The sequence below is a fragment of the Leptopilina heterotoma genome, unplaced genomic scaffold, assembly GCF_015476425.1.
Source record: "Leptopilina heterotoma isolate Lh14 unplaced genomic scaffold, ASM1547642v1 Lhet_19, whole genome shotgun sequence".
NCBI lineage: Eukaryota > Metazoa > Arthropoda > Insecta > Hymenoptera > Figitidae > Leptopilina > Leptopilina heterotoma.
This window is the reverse complement of record NW_025110908.1, coordinates 2,533,168-2,555,199: the sequence shown is the minus strand read 5'-3', so window position 1 is coordinate 2,555,199 and position 22,032 is coordinate 2,533,168. Positions and strand designations below refer to the sequence as shown.

At 23.5% G+C, this 22,032-nt stretch overlaps 2 protein-coding genes across 6 annotated transcripts in view; both read left to right on the top strand.

The window, feature by feature from the left end:
- Nucleotides 1–22,032, top strand: part of LOC122500689 (neurocalcin homolog) — a 233,014-nt gene that overhangs the window by 131,657 nt on the left and 79,325 nt on the right. The gene's annotated exons all lie outside the window — the stretch shown is intronic.
- LOC122500687 (neuronal calcium sensor 2) overlaps nt 1–22,032 on the top strand; it is a 203,481-nt gene that overhangs the window by 131,290 nt on the left and 50,159 nt on the right. For 2 of the 3 annotated variants that reach the window (XM_043609740.1, XM_043609741.1), the window contains one exon: nt 542–664. In XM_043609740.1, coding sequence (XP_043465675.1) covers nt 542–664 — 123 coding nt within the window. Of the gene's footprint in view, nt 1–499; nt 665–22,032 lie in introns of those variants that run through there. The other variant, XR_006301504.1, reaches the window with a different exon arrangement.

Sequence of the window (22,032 nt, the reverse complement as noted above, 5' to 3'; positions counted from 1 at the left end):
ACAAATTTTCTCCGTGTGCTATCGAATTCTTTTTTTTTTATCTATTTTGAAAAATGGAACAAGATATATTTCTTAATTACGTGACAGTAATTCCCCTTCTATGAAAATAAATATATTTTCCGGATGAGAATTATATAACGTTTCTCTGCTGGAAGCTTGCGCAAAAAGGTATAGGTGTAGACATTGTTTTCGAGTGAGAAATGGTATCATCCGAGGATCATTTATCTTCTTTTAGTGCACCACGAGGGAGGAAGAAATACAGTATCTATAGATTTTGTTTTGTTAATGTAAATTTTTTTTACTGTTACTTCTAATTTTTTTTCTTCTTTTTTTTTGCAGCAAAAAGTATTCTGAAGAGTCAGTTTTAAAGATTATTATCTATTCCTCATGTATACTTATTAAAAAATCAATTTTATTGCACAAACGACGCCACGCTCGTCCTTCATCGTTTGTAGCAAATAGAACCTCATAAATTTTATAGTTTCACACGTTTACGATGTTGTTGAAATTGAGTTTGAAGAAGGAATCCTTTCTGTTGCAGCTCGCACCTAAAATGGGTTGTTTTGGGAGCAAAGACAAATTGAGTAAAGAGGATATGGACTTCCTCAAGTCGCATACGAGATACGATGAGGCGACTATCAAAGAGTGGTATAAAGGATTCAAAGTGAGTACACAAGCATCTTGAAATACATAATAATTCACGCATAAACTGTAGAATGTAGATTTTCAGCAGGGAGGGTGATTTTGTTTCATTTCAAACTTACAAGTTACTAAATTGTTATAAATAAATGTATTAATATTGTTGATCCTAAAGTTCCGAATGTTCAAATGAACGGAATTTATATATTTCTACTTTAAATTACATTCGCCCGTGTGGAAAATGAAAATTGGTCCTAGCCAGGTCCTACCTATTTTGCCCTGTTAATAGCTTGGTCCTAGGTTGGCAGTGTAGGTTGGACCAACAATGGGTGGTGATGCGATTCTAGCCTGGTCCTAACTTGGGAGCCTAGTTAGGACCAGTTTATGGGTCCATTTTAGGACCTAGAAAGGACCATCTCAGACAGTATTTTCTATTTCATTATAATTTTAATTAGTTAATAATATTTGTTAAAGAAATAACCTAAATTATTAATAATAAGTATTAGTTTTAATTAATTATTATTTTTTTCAATTAAGTGATGACCAAAAGCGAATTCATAAATAATGTTAGTATATGTAGAGATTAATATATATTCCTCTAATATATACATTAAAAATTATAAAAAAATTAGAAATTTGTTAATTAAATTATTTTACAGTATATATAATCATTAAATTGCATACTTATACGAATACAATGCAGAAAAATCGGAATAAACGCAAACCTAAGAAGTAAATAAAATCTAACGCACGCGGGAATCGAACCTACGACCTACGGACTACGAGACTAACGCCCTAACCACTATGCTAATGAAACTAGTTGAGATCAAAATTTTTATTGTCAGTGACTTGTGGACTTGCTTTTGATGATTCAATATAGTAATTATTGACACTAATACACAATAATAAATAAAAAAAATAGTTTAACAACAACAATAATAATAAAATAATATCCAAATATAAAAATTCAAAAATTAATATTTTTATATTATATCAAGAAAAAAAATATCTATACATTTTCGTTAAAAACAGGTTTTTCATTGTTCTCAATCATTTTTAACATTAATTTCTTGGTCTAAAAAAAATATTCGTCTTTTGGACTTGGAAATTTTTCCTAATTAATTAAGCGGGTGATCCACTTTTTAAAAAAATGTCAAAAAGATTTATGTTAAAAACACGTTTTTCATTATTCTAAATCATTTTAAGCATTAATTTTTTGTTGCAAAAATTTTTTTAGACTTGGACTTAGAAATTTTTGCTAATGAAACTAGGAAGCCCAGGTTGGTCCTGGGTTGGACCTGGGTGGGTCAGCCCACATTTGAATTGCAATATCTCTTAGTGTTTAGCACCAACTTAAACGAAACTTAAAATCAGCGAACGAAATTAGAAATATATTTTACTAATGATAATTATATTGCAGTCTGTATCTGTTTAAATAAATAAATAAATTTTGCTGTTATATTAACTTTTGTAACAAATTACTTAAAAATTTGCAGTTTTTATCTAACTTCGCGATTATTACACTTGAGTAGTGAAATATGAAGATAATTTATAATTTTAACAATTCAGCATTTGTTTAAACAAAAAATTGTTGTTATTTATTAATTCTTAAGACAATAAAGCGTCTAGACACTTGTAGTCTTTTAAAATTTTGCAATTAACTAATCTGAGTATTTACTTATTGCAAAAGTAGAAAAAACTGCTAGTTTCTAGGTTGATTGTGTAAAAAGTTAGTAAATAACAATTATTTGTTTAAACAATTGCTGAATTAATAAATTAACTTTATTTTATAGTATTTGTATAATTTATGTCAAACAATAAATTGTTTAAACAAATATGATTATCAATTAATTTTATAAATATTAATTGAGAATATTTATCAATTTTTACATGTTTTTCATGTATCAATTTTGACACTTTATTTTCCTAAAAATTTTTCTAAGTCATAACTGGATCTCCTAGCTAGTACCAAGTTAGGACCAGCCTAGGATATATAAAAAGGGGTTGCCAAGTTAGGTCCAAGCTAGGGCCAATAATCATTTTAGGCATAGCATGGTGATTTCTACACGGGTCTTATTGCTATGAACTATTATTATAAAATTATTACTTGTAAATTATTTAAGGAATAATTTTACTTAAATATTACAAAATGAATTGAAGTTTTAAAAGAGTTGCGTTTACAATTTTCATAAATAGACGAAAACTTCAAAAGATTTTAATTTGAAATTTTAGAAAATTTCAATGTTTCAAAAATCTAAATTTCTTAAAGAAATTTCAAAGAACTTAGATTTTAAAAAAATTTGAATAATTCAAATTTTTATGAAATTAGTCAATTTGTTTAATATTTAATTAATTATTAAAAATAATAGATTTATAGAAGAATTTTCGTTAAAATAATTGTATAAAAAATAATTGTATAAAAATAATTGAAGAAGTTACAAATGATTGCAAAAATTCAATTATTTTCAAAAATAATAAAATTTTTTACAAGAATTCAATTATTTCCAAAAACTTTAATAAAATTTATCTCAAAACTTCAATTATATTCAATTATATTAAATTTAAATTTAATAATATTAATTCTATTATTTTCATAAATAATAAATTTCTTAGAAAGTATTCAATATTACATTCAAAAATTTTAGTGAAATTCTTCACAGGAATTCAATTATTTAAAATTATGTAATAAAGTTCTTCGCAAGAATTCAATTACTTTTATTAATAATATAATTCTCATCAGCAATTCAATTATTTTTAAAAATTTAAATAAAATTCGTTGCAAATATTCAATTATTATCAAAAGTAATAAAATTCTTCGTAGAAATTCAATTATGTTCAAAATTTTTTTTAAATTCTCATCAAAATTACAATTATCTTTAGAAATAATAAATTTCTTCTCCGAAATTCAATTATTTTCAAATATTTAAATAAAATTTTTGTCAAAATTTCAATTTTTTTTCTAAAATAATAAAATTCTTTATAGGAATTCAATTATTTTCATAAATAATAAATTTCTTCGTATGTATTCAATTATTTTCAAAAGTATTAACGAAATTCTTCACAGGCATTCAATTATTTAAAAAAAATGTACTAAATTTCTTCACAAGGATTCAATTACTATTATAAAGAATATAATTCTTTTCAGCAATTCAATTCTTTGTAAAAATTTTAATAAAATTCGTGACAAGAATTTAATTATTTTTATAAACAATAAAACTCATTTCAGGATTTCAATCATTTTTATTACAAATATTAAATAAATTTCTCAAAGAATGCAATTATTTATAAAAATTTTGAAAAATTCTTTGAAAAAATTCATTTATTTAAAACAATTTTGATATAATATTTTTAATCGTATTTAAAAATTATTATCATTACATTTTTAATTAATTTTCTTGAAAGAATTGAATTATTTTCAAAAATATTAATGAAATTCTTCTCAAAAATTCAATTATTTTCAAAAATTTTGATAAAGTTCTTCATCAGAATTCAATTTTATAAAAAAACACTAAATTATTCAATAAATTATTTATTTCTGTATTTGAAGAACTGAATTCTCGTATAGAATTTTTTAATAAAAAACTTGATTTAAAAATGAATTTCAGTTAGAGTTTTAGATAATAATTGAATATTAAGAACATAAATTTTTAAAAATAACTGAATTTTGAAAAGGTTTTCAATTAAAATGCTTGAAAATTGGAATTTTTTATACTTTTCAATTATTTACACAATTAATAAAATTTTCAGTTAAAATTTCAGTGTATAATTGAAAATTAGAAGCACTATAGCGTAAATTTTCAGAAATAATTGAATTTTGGAAAGATTTCAAATTAACATCTTTAAAAATCTAAATTGTTATACTTTAACTAACAATTTTGTACAAATTAATTTTTTTGAAATTATTTGAAGTTATTATTTCTAATATTATATTTAATTGAAGAATTTACAAATAATTGAAATTTCGCGTAAAATATTGAATAGTAAACAAATAAATTTGAAAATTCTCAAAGAACTTTTCCAAAAATTATTAAAAATAATTGATTTAGAGAAGAATTTTAGTTAAAAGTTCTAGAAAATAGTAATTGACTTGAAATGATGAAAATAATTTTGAAGAAGTTACAGTAATAATATTCTTATAATCTAAAATAATGATTTTATCATTGGATCATTTTTAATTATTATAAAACATGAAGAAATCGATTATCGATATCTTCATGTTTTATAATAATTTTCTTTTAAGTTGTTGAATTTCAAAAAGGTTTTGAATTTGAAATTTTTGAAAATCTTAATTGCAAAAATAATATTGCAATTAAATATTTATTTTTAATAAAACTGTTGATGTTTTCGAATAATTTTACAATCAAAGAAATTTGTAAATAAATGTAATTGGACATTTTTATTAATATCTAATCAATTTTAGAGTGAATATATTCTTTAGGGTGAGGAGTAAAATCAAAATTTTATCTGGAAATAAGAGTATAAAACAAAATAATTACATCGCAGGTAATTTTTTAATGTAGTAAAGCAAAGTTTAGAATTAACCCCTCGCTTGATTGTCACTCCTCAAACTGGGTCGCTTTTTATTTATAAACATATATATATATAATATATAAATATCTAAACGCTTAAAATGAGTTTCGCAATTGTTTATAAAAGTTTTTCTTCTGCTCTCATTTGTTATTGACGTTCCAACCTTTTCCATTTGTTGTTTCGTATACACACACTACTGGCATATACGTGTACGCTAATCGATGTGAATAGAACACTGAGTTTAAGGGTTTACCAACTGTCCAACACTTTTAGCAATAACATAAAATAGTTCGACCGGATATTCAGTAAAAGCAATTCTCGTGCATTAATGTTGTATAATCTAATTCTGTCAGGAAGTATCTAAAATACAAAGTGTGTTAAATTTAATGCTGAAACTAATTTCGAGTAAAAACCAATATATGCAGAGTTGTTGGGGGAAACTTGAGCAGTTTCCATTGGAGCTGTTTGCGGCCAGACTCCTGATTCTCAACTGATCACGTTTATTTATTCAAGAGACTGTACAATGTGAAAAGTGGAAGGCAACACGAGTAAACAGCTCCATAATGATACAAAGAAGAAGAGCGTAAATAAAATAGTGACTGAGGCAGGATCTTGACGTTTGACTTTAGTCTTCTTATAGGGGGATTGTTTCTTGGGAGACAACTTTTACAATTAAACTAAATGATTTTCGCTTTACATAAACACTTTTATTTGAGAACAAACATTTAATAGATGATTTATCATCTACTTGAGATTCTTGAGAACAAATAAAAGTGTTTAATCATTGACATCATTTTCGATTTTTGATACTAAAGTTGCAAGGAAAAAATGAGACAATTAGTCATGTTCCTTCCTTATAAGTGGTATTAGTTTTTTTCTTCTTTTTTTCCCCCGAAAAGGATAAGTTTATATACGTGAATTCTGGACTCGTATAAAGAAGAAACTAAAAGCTCTTGAATAGCAAGCAAAGCTTGTGAGTCGTGCTCTACTTTTCGTATAATAGGAGCAAGGAAAGCATTTCAGGGGAGTGGAGCCATTTCCGTACACAATCTTGCTGGGTGAAAAAAAAGACAGAAATGAGTAAAAGGCCGAAGATATGTTAATTTGACAAACTGCCACACTTCGTCATTATAAGCCCTTGTTGACTATATGTTGGAGCATTATGTGTGAGGAGTAGTGTAATTTTATGTGCTGAATTTAAATTGCCTGATTTTTTAAGTTTCTACTTGAACTTTTTCTCTATAATAAATGACATTCGCTTTATTCTCGCCTAGAGTACAATTCTAATTAGGGAGTTTTTCTTTTTAATTTACCTTTATCCTTAAAGTGATAAAAATCCTTACAACAGAGCTCGAACTAGGTCCGTAAATTTACTTTAAGTCTGTAAAAGTCCGTTTTTCTGAAAAAAAAGGTCCAAAAAGTCCGTAATTTGATTCAACAAGAATGAAAAGTTCGTAAATTGTACGATGTAATTTGAAGAATTTTAGACAAGTTACAAATGATTGCAGAAATTCAACTATTTTCAAAAGTAATAAAATTCTTCGCAAAAATTCAATTATATTCAAAAATTAAAAAAAAAATTCTCTTCAAAATTTCAATTATTTTTATAAATAGCAAAATTCTTTGGAGAAATTTAATTATTTATTTATTTTCAAAAATTTTACTAACATTCTTGGCAAAATTTAAATTATTTTAAAAAATTTTCCTCATTTCAATGATTTTTAATATCTAGTATTTTAATAAAATTTTTCAAAAGTATTCAATTATTTTGAAAAAATTGTTGATAAAATTCTACGCAAACGTTAAATTATTTTCATAAAATAATAAAGGTTTCACAGGAATTCAATTATTTACAAACTTTTTATAAATTTCTTCGCAACAATTCAATTTTGAGAAAAATTCAATTATTCAATTGTTTATTTTTGTATTTGTATAATTGAATTTTTATAGAACTTTTTCAAAAAATTGGTTAAAAAATGAATTTCAGTTATAATTTGAAATAATAATTGAATATTAAATGATAGCTTAAATTTAAGAAGTAATTTTATTTTTGGAGAAGTTACAAATGATTGCAGAAATTCAATTATTTTTAAAACTGTCATTAAATTCCCATCAAAAGTTCAATTATCTCTATAAATAACAAAATTGTTCTCCAAAATTCAATTATTTTCAAAAATTTTAATAAAATTTTTGTCGAAATTTCAATTATTTTCAAAAATTCAAAATTCAAAATTCAAAAATTATTTCGAAATATCAATTATTTCAAAAATTTTCCTCAATTCAAAGATTTACAATATTTACTATTTTAATAAAATTTTCCAAAAGTATTGAATAATTTTCAAAAAAATTTTATAAAATTCAACGCAAACATTTAATTATTTTCATAAATAACAAAATTTTCACAGGAATTCAATTATTTTCATAAATAATAAAACTTATTGCAGAATTTCAATTATTTTTAATACAATTTTAATCGAAATTCTCGAAAAATTCTTAAAAATTTCATTAAAATTCGTCAAAAGAATTCAATTATTTAAAAATTTATAGACAAAATTCTTTATGAAAATTCAATTTTAAGAAACATGCAATTATTCAATAAATTATTTATTTTTGTATTTAAATAATTGAATTCTCGTATAGAATTTTCTAAAAAATGATTTAAAATGAATTTCAGTTAAACTTTTAGATTATAATTGAATATTAAAAGCATTCGAGCGTAAATTTTTAGAAATAATTAAATTTTGCAAAGGTTAACGATTAAAATCTTTGAAAATTTGAATTTTTCATATTTTTAACTAACAATTCTGTGGAATTAATTTTTTTTGAGAAACTTTATTTGCGGATTTTTCAAATATTATTTAAAGCTTTTTTTATAATATATATTTAATTGAAGAATTTCCGAATAATTGAAATTTTTGTAAAATTGAATTGTAAACAAATAAATTTAAAAATTCATAAAGAACTTTTTCAAAAATTATTAAAAATTCTGGATTTATAGAAAATGTTTAGTTAAAAATTGTAGCAAAATAATTCAATTTTGCAAAAGTTACAAATGATTGCAGAAATTCAATTATTTTCCAGAGTAATAATATTATTAGCAAAAATTAAATATCGTTTAAAAATAATAAAATTCTTCTTAGGGATTCAATTATTTTCACAAATAAGAAAACTCATCGCAGAATTTCAATTATTTCTAATACAATTTTAATCAAATTTCTCGAAAAATGTAATTACTCTTAAAAATTTTATTAAAATTCGTCAAAAGAATTCAATTGTTTAAACATTTGTTGATAAAATTCATCATGAGAGTTCAATTTTAAGAATCATTTAATTATATTCAATAAATTATTTTTTTCGTTTTTAAATAAATGAATTCTAGTAGAATTTTCTAATAACAATTATTTTATTAAAATCCATGCTATAATTTCAGTTATTTTCAAAAATAATAAATTTCTTCGTAAGAATACAATTATTTTTAAAAAATTTAATAAAGTTCTTCGCAAGAATTCTATTATATTTTAAGAAATTATAATTTTTAATAAAATTAGATGCAAAAATTCAATTATTTTTATAAATAATAATAAAACTCATTGCAGGATTTGGATTACTTTTAATACAATATTAAATAAATTTCTTTAAGAGTGCAATTATTTATAAAAATTTTGAAAAATTCTTTGAAAGAATTCAATTATTTTAAAAATTTTTGATAAAGCTCTTTATCAGAATTCAATTTCTTAAAGAAATATTCAATTATTCGGTAAATTATTTATTTTTGTATTTAAATAATTGAAACTTTTATTAATATTCGTCGAAAGAATTCAATTATTTACAAATTTGTTGATAAAATTCTTTATGAGAATTCAATTATTCAATAAATTATTTATTTGCATTGTATTTGTATGTAAATAATTGAATTCTAGTAGAATTTTAGATAATAATTGAATATTAAAAGCAATATAGTGTGAATTTTTAGAAATAATTGAATTTTGAAATTAATTTTTTTAAAAAAGTTTAATTGAATTTTTTAAATATTATTTGAAGTTTTTATTTTCGAATATTTATTTAATTGAAGAATTTACGAATAATTGAAATTTCCTAAAATTAAGTCCAAGACTCGGAGTTATCGATATCTTCATGTTTTATTGTTATACAAAATTTAATTTATAGTTTTAAGTAAAATTTTTCTTATTTGACTCGGACTGTTATATTTTTGTTAGTAATTAGTCCGTAATTTTTCATTTTTGGTTGGTAAAGTCTGTAATTTTAATTTTTTGTCCGTAATGTTTGTATTTTTAAATACTTTTACTGGTTCGAGCTCCGTTGTAGTGATAAAATTTGGAATTGTAGAAAGAAATTTCACGAGCGAGGGAAAAATACTTTATCTCTCTGTAAAACTGTTTGAAAAATAGAAAACATTCAACATGTCTGTAAATTTTAGATGCTTGTTATACATTCCCATTAGTGCGGTGAAGTTCTTATTTACACAACAGCTTCCATAATAAAGGTGGTTACAGTGGGAACATTGTTCTGTTTGAGAGTGGTGCATTTCAGCGCACGAGAAAATCGATTTTTGTTCTGCTCGCAACACTTTTCCACGCTATATTTCTTTTATTAGAGATTCATTATTCCGTTTCGAAGTTTAGAAAAAAAGGTCGCACTTTTATTTTTATTCTTTTTAGTCTAATATTTTTAGATGAAAGTTCCTTCTATTCACTGAATTTGAATTTCCATCTAGAGTATAAAATCTGATTAAAAAGAGTTTTCACATTTTTTAATTTATAGACTTATTATTGTAAGGTGTATAATGGTTTAGTGCCAGTCGATCAATATAGACTGTTTCACTTCAACTTCTGTTGACCGATCCATTCTTCAACAGCTTATCGTTCTTCGTTCCTCGTTCCTCCCTTAGTCCCATTTCCTCTTTCTATCTTTTCTGCTGAAACTTTCATTTGAGAGAAAAATTTTTCGTCAGGGAAAATGTGAAAGAGAGGTAGGTGCTGTGCTCTCTTTGGAAGTCGACTTGATGGTAAATTGGAAATCGAATTCGCCAAAAAGCGTCATTCTCGATCTCTTTTGTCACTTTCCTTATTTGGCTTTCCCTTATTCTCTTGGAATTCACATCTCGCTTTCTAAATTCTCACAAGAGGAAATGATAGACGTATTTCGTATTCTGGAATGGTATTAAATTTGATGGAATATTTATCTAAAATTAAATTTCTCATTTATTAGGCTCGAAACATTTAAACTATTCTAATTGTCAGAGGAAGTAATCCTTTTGTCTTCCATGTAACTTGAATAACATTTTGTCATTCTACATGTTTTCTAATTTCCGTTTTAGAGGAAGCGTAATCAATCAAAGTCCGGAAGCTACTGTCAAAAATTTCTCTATACACTCTCCTGATGTCAAGAAGGTCATTTTTCACAGAAATCTTATTTTTAGCTATGGCTTCTTCGCAAAAGGAATAAAAAAAATTCTTTTCAATTATTTCCTTATCTTTGTAAGGAAGTTGATATACTTTTGAATTTTTCCATGAAGTTCAAAAATCATTTCATCATTCTTCTTGTCATAAACACAAATCTAATGGAAAAAGAAACAAAAGTCGACGAATAGAAAAAGAAAATATTAAAATATTTTCTTTTTCTATTCGTCGACTTTTGTTTCTTTTTTTCCGAATTTATTTGTATTTATTCGAACAGTCGAAATTGTTTTTCAATTCGTTCAGTAAAATAAAATCCGAGAGTAAACTTTTCAATCAGTACAAAAGTTTAGTTGTTTATAGTATCTCGTTTCTTCTCTCATCGAAACGTAAAACGATCTTGGGATAACACTCTATACACAAAAAGTTTTGCTTTTCTAAATACTTTTCCTTCGGTTGTTTTCTAGCTCCGTATGACACCTTTTAAATGCGATCCCTCTTCATAAATAAAAATCACTATAGTAAAACACTCATATATAGTTAAATTTAAAGATCTCTTGGCGAAGCTTTAAAAAAAAACAGTTGGAAAAAAACATTCCGTTTACTCAACAAACTGTTAAAAAATAAATTGCTATACATCGGAAAACTAAAGAAAACTTCTCTAAAACTGAATTAGTGAAGTTCTTTTTTTGTGTCTTTTAGAATTCATGCATGAATTCTAATATTTCTAATACCTACAAAACCTTAAAATTCTTCTATTTCTGACAATAATTTCTTTTTAAATAACTTAATTTTTAAAGAACTATTCATAAAATTATTAATTAGAAATTATTTAATGATTTAATTTTTTTCTCTTTTTTCCTTTTCTTATATATTAGTACTTTGTACGAAAGGGCGTTTTTTATTTTGTAAGCCCGTTGATACTTGAAATAAATAAATAAATTTTACTTAAATATTTCAAAATTAACTGAATTTGAAAAAACGTTGTGTTTTTAATTTTAATAAAAAAAATGAACTTCAAAAGATTTCAATTGGAAATTTTAGAAAATTTCAATTTCGAATAAATTGAATTAGAAATTTAAAAGAATTTAGATTTTTGAAAAATTTTAATAATTCAAAATCTTCTGAAATTTGTGAAATTTTTATTTTTTAAATATATATTTAATTAATTATTAAAAATAATGGATTTATAGAAGAATTTAAGACTAAAAAAATTGAATTTTGGAGAAAATACAAATGAGTACAGAAATTCAATTATTTATTTTAATATAATAAAATTCTTTTTAGGAATTCAATTATTTTCATAAATAATACTAAAATTTAAAAAAAAATTCTATTGTTTGTTCAAGAATTTAAAAAAAATTCTCTTCAAAATTTCAATTATCTTTGTATAAATAATAAAATTCTTCTTCAAAATTGAATTATTTTCAAAAAATTTAAGAAAATTCTTGCCAAAATTTCAGTTATTTTCAAAAATAATCAAATTTATTTATTATTATATTCATAAATCAATTTATGAATTATTTTTTTTTCACTTACGAAATTTCTATTATTTACATAAAATAATAAATTTCTTCGTAAGAATTCAATTATTTTTAAAAATTTTAATAAAATTCCTCTCATGAGTTGAATTATTTTCAAAAAATTTAATGAAATTCTTCTCAAAAATTAAATTATTTTAAAAAATGTTGATATAATTAGTTTTATTAGAATTTAAGAATTATTTTCATCACATTTATAATTAAATTTCTTGAAAGAATTGAATTATTTTCAAAGATTAAAATGAAATTCTTCTCAAGAATTCAATTATTTTTAAAGATTTTGATAAAGCTCTTTATCAGAGTTCAATTTTATAAGAAGTATTCAATTCTTCAATAAATAATTAATTTTTTTACTTAAATAATGGAAATCTCGTAGTATCTACTAATAAAAATTAATTTAAAAAGAATTTCAGTTTATAATTGAAAATTAGAAGCACTATAGCGTAAATTTTTAAAAATAATTGAATTTTGGAAAGGTTTTAAATTAAAATCTTTGAAAATATAAATTGTTATACTTAAACTAACAATTTTGTAGAAATAATTTTTTTTTAAATTATTTGAAGTTCTTATTTCTTATTTTTTTGTAGTTGATGGAACAGTAGAGGATTCCTCGGTAGTTGTTAGAACATTAGTTGCTGAGGTTGCGAGAGTAGTAAATAAATAATAATAATAATAATACCTATTATATTAAATTGAAGAATTTACAAATAATCGAAATGAACAGTAAACAAATGAATTTGAAAATTCTCAAAGAACTTTTTCAAACATTATTAAAAATAATTTATTTATAAAAAAATTTGAGTTAAAAATTGTAGAAAATAATAATTGAATGGAAATAATAAAAATAATTTTGAAGAAGTTACAGTAACATTATTTTTATAATATTACACTTTATAAAAATAATATAATATTACATTTTATTTAAATAACTAAATTCGTTTGAGAACTTTTATTAAAATAGTAAATTTTGAAAATTTTTGAATTTCAGCGAAGAATTTAATTATTTGTGAAATGTAATTTAATTCTTGCAAAAAATTTTTGATGATAATTTCATTTTTTGAGAAATTTATTTTAAATTGTATTAAAAATAATTGATACCCTGTGAAGAATTTTATTATATATGAAAATAATTTAATTCTTGCAACGAATTTTATTATAATTTTTGTAAATAATTTAATTTTTTTGTTGAAAAATTTTATGGAAATCTAAATTTTTATAAAACATGAAGATACGAATTACTCCGAGTCGAAGACTCGGAGTGATTTATATCTTCATGTTTTATAATAATATTCTTACAAGTTGTTGAATTTAAAAAAGGTTTGAATTTGAATCTTTTGGAGAATTTTAATTCCTATGGAAAACTTATAACGATTAAATATTTATTTAGAAAAGAAGTTATTGATGTTTTCGAATCATTTTCCAATTAAAGAAATTCGTTAATATTTATTTACAACAATTTTTTAAAGAAAAAATTCTTTTGTGTATCTAATAATTTTTAGAGTGAATCAGAATATTCTTTAGGTTCAGGGAAAAAATGAAATAAGTCAGGAAAAATTCTGGAAATTAGGAAAAAGTCAGGGAAAAAGTAAATTTTGAAAACTGAATTACTGAATATAATTTTTGAACACCTTATGAATTTGGTCTTTTGATAAAAATTTCTTGAAGATGAAAAATACCCGCTGGCATTTCATTGGCCACACTATAAACTATCATTACCAGCGAGGCTCGACTATGACTTAGTGCTTGGTAAGTCTGAAGCTCAACTCTAAACGAAGTAGCCACTATTAAAGTTTAATCCCAAGAGTGATAAAATTAAAGTACGTAATGGAATCTTTTAACTGAAAAGTAAACGAGCCGGGAAATACAATTTCGCAAAATCATCTTGCACCGTCGATTACACTCGAAAGAAACATCTTTACGTGAGCATATAAAGTAAGATGGCATTTTGATGGTTAAAGAGAGGGAAAAAGAGCCTGCAACCAGTTGCGTGTACCATGACGTCCATTTTTGTTCATTTTCTCTTCGTCGCGCGTGCAACGAACGCGATAAAACTTTGCTGCTCCCATTTTCCCTCGAACTAACTTAGCTTAATCGAATCTGTTGATCTTCATAGCGTAGCAGGCATTAATTTTCCATTATTCAACTAAACTCTGCAGAAGATGTTTGCCAAATAATAGAGCTAGTCTTAAATACTTTCCGAATTTCGATTAACTTCGTCGCAAGGCAAACGCGTGGAGTTGAAATTTAACAAACTGCAAATTGTTAAGGCATACTGCAAGCCTTGTGTGCACTTTTTATTTAGAAATTATTTTTACTCGAAATTTTTACTTTTAGAGTCGATTTCGATGATTTTAGTTTGGCATTTCTGCTGTCTGAGAGTCGAACTATAGGTCCGTAAATTCCGTAAAGGTTAGTAAAATTGCTTCAATTCCGTAAAAGTCAGTTTTTTCAGAAAGGTCCATAAAGTCCGTAATTGGATAGAAAAAGCACGAAAAGTTCGTAAATTGTACGACATAATTTGGAGAATTTTAGAGAAATTTGTAAATGACTGCAGAAATTCAATTATGTTCAAAAATTTTAAAAAAATTCTCGTCAAATTTTCAATTATTTTTAAAAATAATAAAATTCTTTTCCAAACTTCAATTATTTTCAAAAATTCTCTTCAAAATTTCAATTATCTTTAGAAATAATAAAATTCTTTTGCAAAATTCAATTATTTTCAAAAATTCTCGTTAAAATTTCAATTATTTGTAGAAATTATAAAATTCTTTTGCAAAATTCAAATACTTTCAAAAATTCTCGTTAAAATTTCAATTATTTTTAGAAATAATAAAATTATTTTCAAAAATTCAATTATTTTCACAAATTTTCAAAAATTCTCGTCAAACTTTTAATTATTTTTAGAAATAATAAAATTCTTTTCCAAAATTTAATTATTTTCAAAAATTTTTAAAAATTCTCGTTAAAATTTCAATTATCATTATAAATAATAAAATTCTTTTCAGGAATTCAATTATTTTCAAAAATTATCTACTATTTTAATAAAAAAATACAAATTTCACAAGAATTCAATTATTTACAAATTTTTTATAAATTTCTTCAAAAAAATTCAATTGTTTTCACAAATTATAATTTTTCACAAATAATAATATTTTTATAGATATTTAATTATTTTCGTAATTTTCAATTATTTCTTATACTAAAATTCTTTTTAGGAATTCAATTATTTTTATAAATAATAAAACTCATCACAGAATTTTAATTATTTTTAATACAATTTTAATCGAATTTCTCGAAAAATGTAATTATTCTTAAAAATTTTATTAAACTTCACCAAAAGAATTCAATTATTTAAAAATTTGTTGATAAAATTCTTCATGAGAGTTCAATTTTAAGAAACATTTAAATAAATTTAATTAATTATTTATTTTTGTATTTAAGAATTTGCGATAATACACTAATATTAATTTTATTGTTTTTTTCTATACACACTTTTTGTAAATAAATAAATTCTCGTACAATTTTCTAATAAAAATTGATTTAAAAATAAATTTCACTAAAAATTTTAGATTATAATTAAATATTTTTTTAAAGTGTATGAATTTTTAGAAATAATTGAATTTCAAATAAGTTAATTTTACTGGAAATTATTTTTCTGAAGTTTTCATTCTCTATAATACATATTTAATTGAAGAATTTCCGAATAATTGAAATTTTGTAAAATTGAATTGTAAACAAATAAATTTGAAAATTATCAAAGAAGTTTTTCCAAAATTATTAAAAATTATGAATTTATAGAAGAATTTTAGTTAAAAAGACTAAAAAAAAATTTATTTTTATAGAAATTAGAAATTATTGCAGAAATTCAATTATTTTCAAGAGCAATAAAATTCATCGCAGAAATTTAATTATATTTAAAAATAATAAAATTCTTCTTAGGGATTCAATTATTTTCATCAAATTTCTCGAAAAGTGTAATTTATTCTTAAAACTTTTATTAAAATTCGTCGAAAGAATTCAATTATTTAAAAATTTGTTTATAAAATTCTTCATGAAAATTCAATTATTCAATAAATTATTTATTTGCATTGTATTTGTATTTAAATAATTGAATTCTAGTAGAATTTTCTAATAAAAATTGATTTAAAAATGGATTTTAGTTAAAATTTTAGATAACAATTAAATATTAAAAGCAATATAGCGTGAATTTTTAGAAATAATTGAATTTTGAAATTAATTTTTTTGAAAAAGTTTAATTGAATTTTCTTTTAAATATTATTTTAAGTTTTTATTTTCTAATATTTATTTAATCGAAGAATTTACGAATAATTGAAATTTCGTGAGATTAAATATTGTAAAAAAATGAATTTGAAAATTGTCACAGAACTTTTTTGAAAATTATGAAAAATAATTTTAGTTAAAAATTCTAGAAAATAATAATTGAATTGAAACGATGAAAATAATTTTGTAGAAGTACAATATTCTTATAATATAAAATAATGATTTTATTACTTTTGGTCATCTTTAATTATTATAAAACATGAAGATATTGATTGCTCCGAGTCGAAGACTCGAAGACTCGGAGTTATTGATATCTTCACGTTTTATAGTTATGAAAAAATTGAATTTCTAGTTTTAAGTAAAATGTTCTCTTATTTGTCTCGGACTGGTTATATTTTTGTTAATAATTGGTCCTTAAATGGTCCGTAATTTTTCATTTTTGGTTCGTAAAGTCCGTATTTTTAAATACTTTCACTGATTCAAGCTCTGATTGTTGTCACAAATCTAAAAAAAGAGTAGATCCAAGTAGTAGAAAATCGTAAAAAAAGTAGTAAATAGTAGGTTTTAGTTGATGAATGCTAAGGTTTTTGTACAGAAAAAATTAAATTTGATGAAATATTCGAACCTTTAGGATAAAAGTATTTTTGTAGAAATTATAAAATAGTGTGAAATTCGTTATTTGATTATACTGTATAACCAATCGGGTTCGTTTCTCTTTTTTTGGAACATCATTTGAATCCATATAAAACGGTTATGAGAAACGGTATTAGATTCGAGGAAAGAGAAGATAAATCACGATATGGAATCTATAAATCAAAATCCATCTATCACAGTTTGCGATTTAGAGTGTAGCAAAGGAAATAAAAATAGCAGAAATGAAACAAGGACATATGCAAAAATGCATTCAGAACAACAATCAATCAAAAAGACGAATTTTTTGTTTGTTCTCCACGTTTCGCTCTTTACGTAATTGATACATTGTTTGCCATGAGCTTTATTGACAAAGGATCATTATTTCATTGTGAATTGTGAAATATAATTATGAAGGTATCCATAAAATAGTCTGTCAAGTTTTCGCAATTATTATATTATTTCCAACATTTTGTGTGCAGTGCGAGAATTCAAGTAGAGCCCCGAATATATCGTAATCGCATAGTGAATATTTTAATGACTTGAAATTAATTATATTAGATTTCAATTTTTACATGGCTATGAATGTCGAACGTGTGTTGAATGTTGAACAATCCACAGCATTAATTACCACTGATTGCAAATAGCTGAATATTCAATTTTCCAATGGCTCTTGAGCACGCATCATTAAATATGGGCTAGTGTCATCACTTCTGTTAGGAAAATCTGTTGCTCATTGATTGAACTCGCATTGAATTAAACTGCAAATTAAATTTATTCACTTGAATTTCTTTTTTAAATTCAATCCTTGTTTGAAACATGCGACTCGATGACATTTAATTAATAGAAATGTGCGTTGGCTAATTTTGTTTTTGTTCAACAAGAAACGTTACCAAAAGAGTACAAGTTTAATTATTCCCAATGCACCTTTTTTTTGTAGTTAAAACGTAACTTTCAAAAGGAGTAAAATTTACGAAAAATGATTAAAATAGTCTGAGTCAGTTCGCTTGATTTGAAAATAAATTCTTTGACTAAGACAAACGATTTACTTGCCAATTTGTGTAAAATAAGAATCCCAATGAAAGATTATAGAGCATAGGATTTAATTTTTCATCATCACTAAGAGTCGATTTCTATATAAAAAGAGAGCACTGGATTAAATTCTTTTAATAATCCGCTTTAGCTTCCGTTCAATTGTTCCTTTTATTATATTTTCCACTCATTGCTTTCACTATATACATATGTATAGAAAAATCGGTGAAATTTCTCTGCAGCATATTGCAGAAGAGGAGAAGAAGAAGAAAAAGAAAAACTTAAAATCCGCTTTGTCGTCACATATGTACATGTGGTATATGAATGAGTCGAAAAATCAATGCTCTTAACCTGAAATTTCAGCAACTGGAAAATGTGTACCAGTTGTTAAAGTGAACTGTCATTTTTCAAATAAAACACTATTTGCGTGAAATTACAATTTTTATTATAGTCGTCACGCCATTCTCGAATTTCAAAAGTAATAAGATAAAAACAACTGGCGAAACGACTTCATGTGCATTCAAATTGGTGACACTTTTAAATCCTCACGGAGATTGAAAAGTTTTATTATTTTTTTTCTTTTTTTTTTTAAATCAGATTTTATGCTGGTTTGGCATTTTGTCAAAAAAAAAAATGTTTTTTTTAATCATTTTCTTGAATATTGAAACAAGATTTTCTCTTTTACTGCATTTCTTGAATTTTTCTACTTTTTATTGGGAGGAACTATTGAATTTTCACCACATCATTATTGAAAATTACATTTTTACAGTTGTCTATTTATTTTCTAACATTATTCATGTTGTAAAATTATTCTCCATCATAAACAATTAGAAAAAAAAAATTATGTTAACTTACTCTACATTCCAAAAAAATTATTTCAGTTTCTTTCTTACATAAATATTTACCTGAATCAAAAAAATTTTTTCTGTGTAGAAGCAATTGAAAAAAATTTAATGGAATTATTTGAAACAATTCAATTATTTTCAAAAAATTTTCAAAATTCAATTATTTTCATTTCATTTTTATAAATTTCATTTTATTAAAATTTCCCAAGAGAATTCAATTATTCTAAAATATTTTTATTCAATTCAAATATTTTCATAAGTAATAGAGTTTCAACAGGAATTGAATTGATTTAAAATACAATTTTCATAGGATTTTTCAAAAGAAATCAATTATTTAAAAAAATTTTTACAAAATGATTGACAATAATTGAGGCCTTGGATCCAATAACTCGCCCGACGCTTGGAGGAACGCGCAACTGCCAGTCAGTGAGCAGTGAGCGCCTCTGGGCCACTCACTGCTACCCGACTGGTATTAGCGCGTGCCTTCGAGCGTCGGGCGAGTTATTGGATCCAAGGCCTCAATTCAATTATTTTCCCAAGTAATAAAATTTTTCACGGCAATTCAATTATTTAAAAAAATTTTAATCAAGATCTAAACAAAAATTCACTTACTTTCATAAATACTGAAATTTTAAAAGAAATTCAATTATTTAAAAATTAAAATACAATTTTCATAAAATTTATAGAAAAAAATTAATATTGAAAAATGTTTTTTAAAATTTTTCTCAAGAATTCAATTATTTTTAAAAATGAAATTTTTCACGGGAATTCACTTAATTAAAAAAGTAAAATTCTTCTCAGGAATTTAATTATTCAATAAAATTCTTACAATATACGCTGCAAGAATTAAATTATTAAAACTCATCGCAGGATTTTAATTTTTTGTAATACAATTTTAAATCAATTTCCCGAAAGATTTCAATTATTATCAAAAAATTGTATTAAAATTCTTCGAAAAAATTCTTTTTACAAATTCAATTTTAAGAAGTATTCAATTCTTCGATAAATTATTTATTTTTTTTGTTTAAGTAATTGAATTCTCGTGGTTTAAGAATGAATTTCAGTTGAAATTTTAGTTAATAATTGAATTTTTAAAGAGTTATAGTATTAATTTTTAGAAATAATTAAATTTCAAAAGATTTTTTTCTCTTTCTTTGAAAATTTACACTACTTTAAATTGCTATTAATTGAAATAAAAAAATTATTCTCAAAAGTTTTAATGAAATTCATCGAATCAATTCAAAAAATTTTAATAAATTTCTTTGAAACGATTCAATTATTTCGAAAAATTTCTGTAAATTCAATTAATTAAAAAAATTGTAGTAAAATTGTTCGCCAACACTTATTAAATTTTTATGTGAATTCAATTATTTAAAATACAATATTCATAAAATTTTTTGACAAAAATCAATCATTTAAAAATAATTTTATAAAATTCTTCAATTATTTAATTTTTTTTAATTTCTTTATTCTTTAATTATATTATCACAAGTAATAAAATTTTTGACAGGAATTCAATGATTTAAAAAATTTATAATACAATTTTTTACGAGAATTCAATAATGTATTTAATAAGTTATTAATTTTTTGTATTTAAATAATTGAATTCTTGAAGAAGAATTCTTCTAATAAGAACTGATTAAAAAATGAATTTCTGTTAAAATTTTAGATAATATTTAAATATTAAAAGCGATAGAGTATGAATTTTAAAAAATAATTACATTTTTAAAAAGGGATTTTTAAAAATTTTATTTGTTGTAAAACTGTAATAACATTTAACATTTTATTTGGAAAAATTATTTTATTATTATTTATTATTTACAACTTTAACGGGTTATACCCTTGATTACATTTACAAAAAAAACAAAATTATAATAGTATAAGAAACATATAAGCAGTACATAAAAACATCAAGCATTATGCCATTTAAAACGCATTAATTAGTGACAACTTCAACTGTCCTTTAAGAGCAGAGTGTGAGGAGCCAAAAAAATTTACATCTTTATAGAAATTTGCTTCTCTGCAAAAATTATTAATTTATTATTACTTTTTTTTTAAAATTTAAGTTTTCAATAAGTTTATGTTAATCGAGGTTTGAATTATTTCATAAAGAAAAGTGATTGAATTTTGGAAGAATTATAGTTGTAATTTTTAGAAATAGTTAAATTTCAAAAAGGTGTAACGTTGAAAACAATTTAAAATATTTTAATATCTGTTGGAAAGTAAATATTCAAATATTTATTTAAAAAGAATTTTTCAAGTTTTAAATGTAATTTAACTTTTTTAAATTTTTATTAGTATTTACTGATTGATGATTTTTTACCTGCTTTTTTCATGGTTCCGAATAACAAAGCTTATGGATTCGAAAAAGATTAATTTTTTCAAAAAACATAAATTCTAAAATGAACAAAAAATTTTTTTTTCATTTTCATTAAAACAGAGCATATTGTTTGATCATAAAAAATGAGCCCAGCAAAAAATAGCCGTCCGTCAACAACGTAAATTTCGATGAATCAAAATTTCACAGCTACACCATCCCCTTAATAAATAAAATGTTTTGTCCGGATTGGAAATTAAATTTACGATATTGGTTCAATCATCATCAAAAATGTTCTATTCACTGTATGCGCATACGATGAAGTAAAATTGGCTATGAAAATCATAATTCATGATGAGATGAAATTCACCATGAAAATATAGCGAATTGTCGGCAATATTGGGGAAATCTCCTTACTCTAGATAATAATAATCTTCTTAAAGCAGACATGACTGAAGCTTTATTGATAATAGTAATGTACAATGGTGCTTTGGCAGAGGTTATATATATATAGGACAAAAGGTAAGAAGTCAGCACAGAATGGGATGCAAGAAAATACATACATAGTGCTTCTCAAGCACGAGACTGAAACTCGCAGACCAGAAGATATAGCTTTTCAACGCTCAACGCATCGTCTATGCAGATGAGAATTTGCTCATGGCCATTTTCAGGAACAACGTTAGTGCACTCGTATATGTAAATATTCAAATACGCGGTCTCAACACGTACCCCACACATTCCATTTGGTGTGTACTCGATCCTTCCCCGGCCAAGTCACTTGTCCGGGTCACATCATTAAA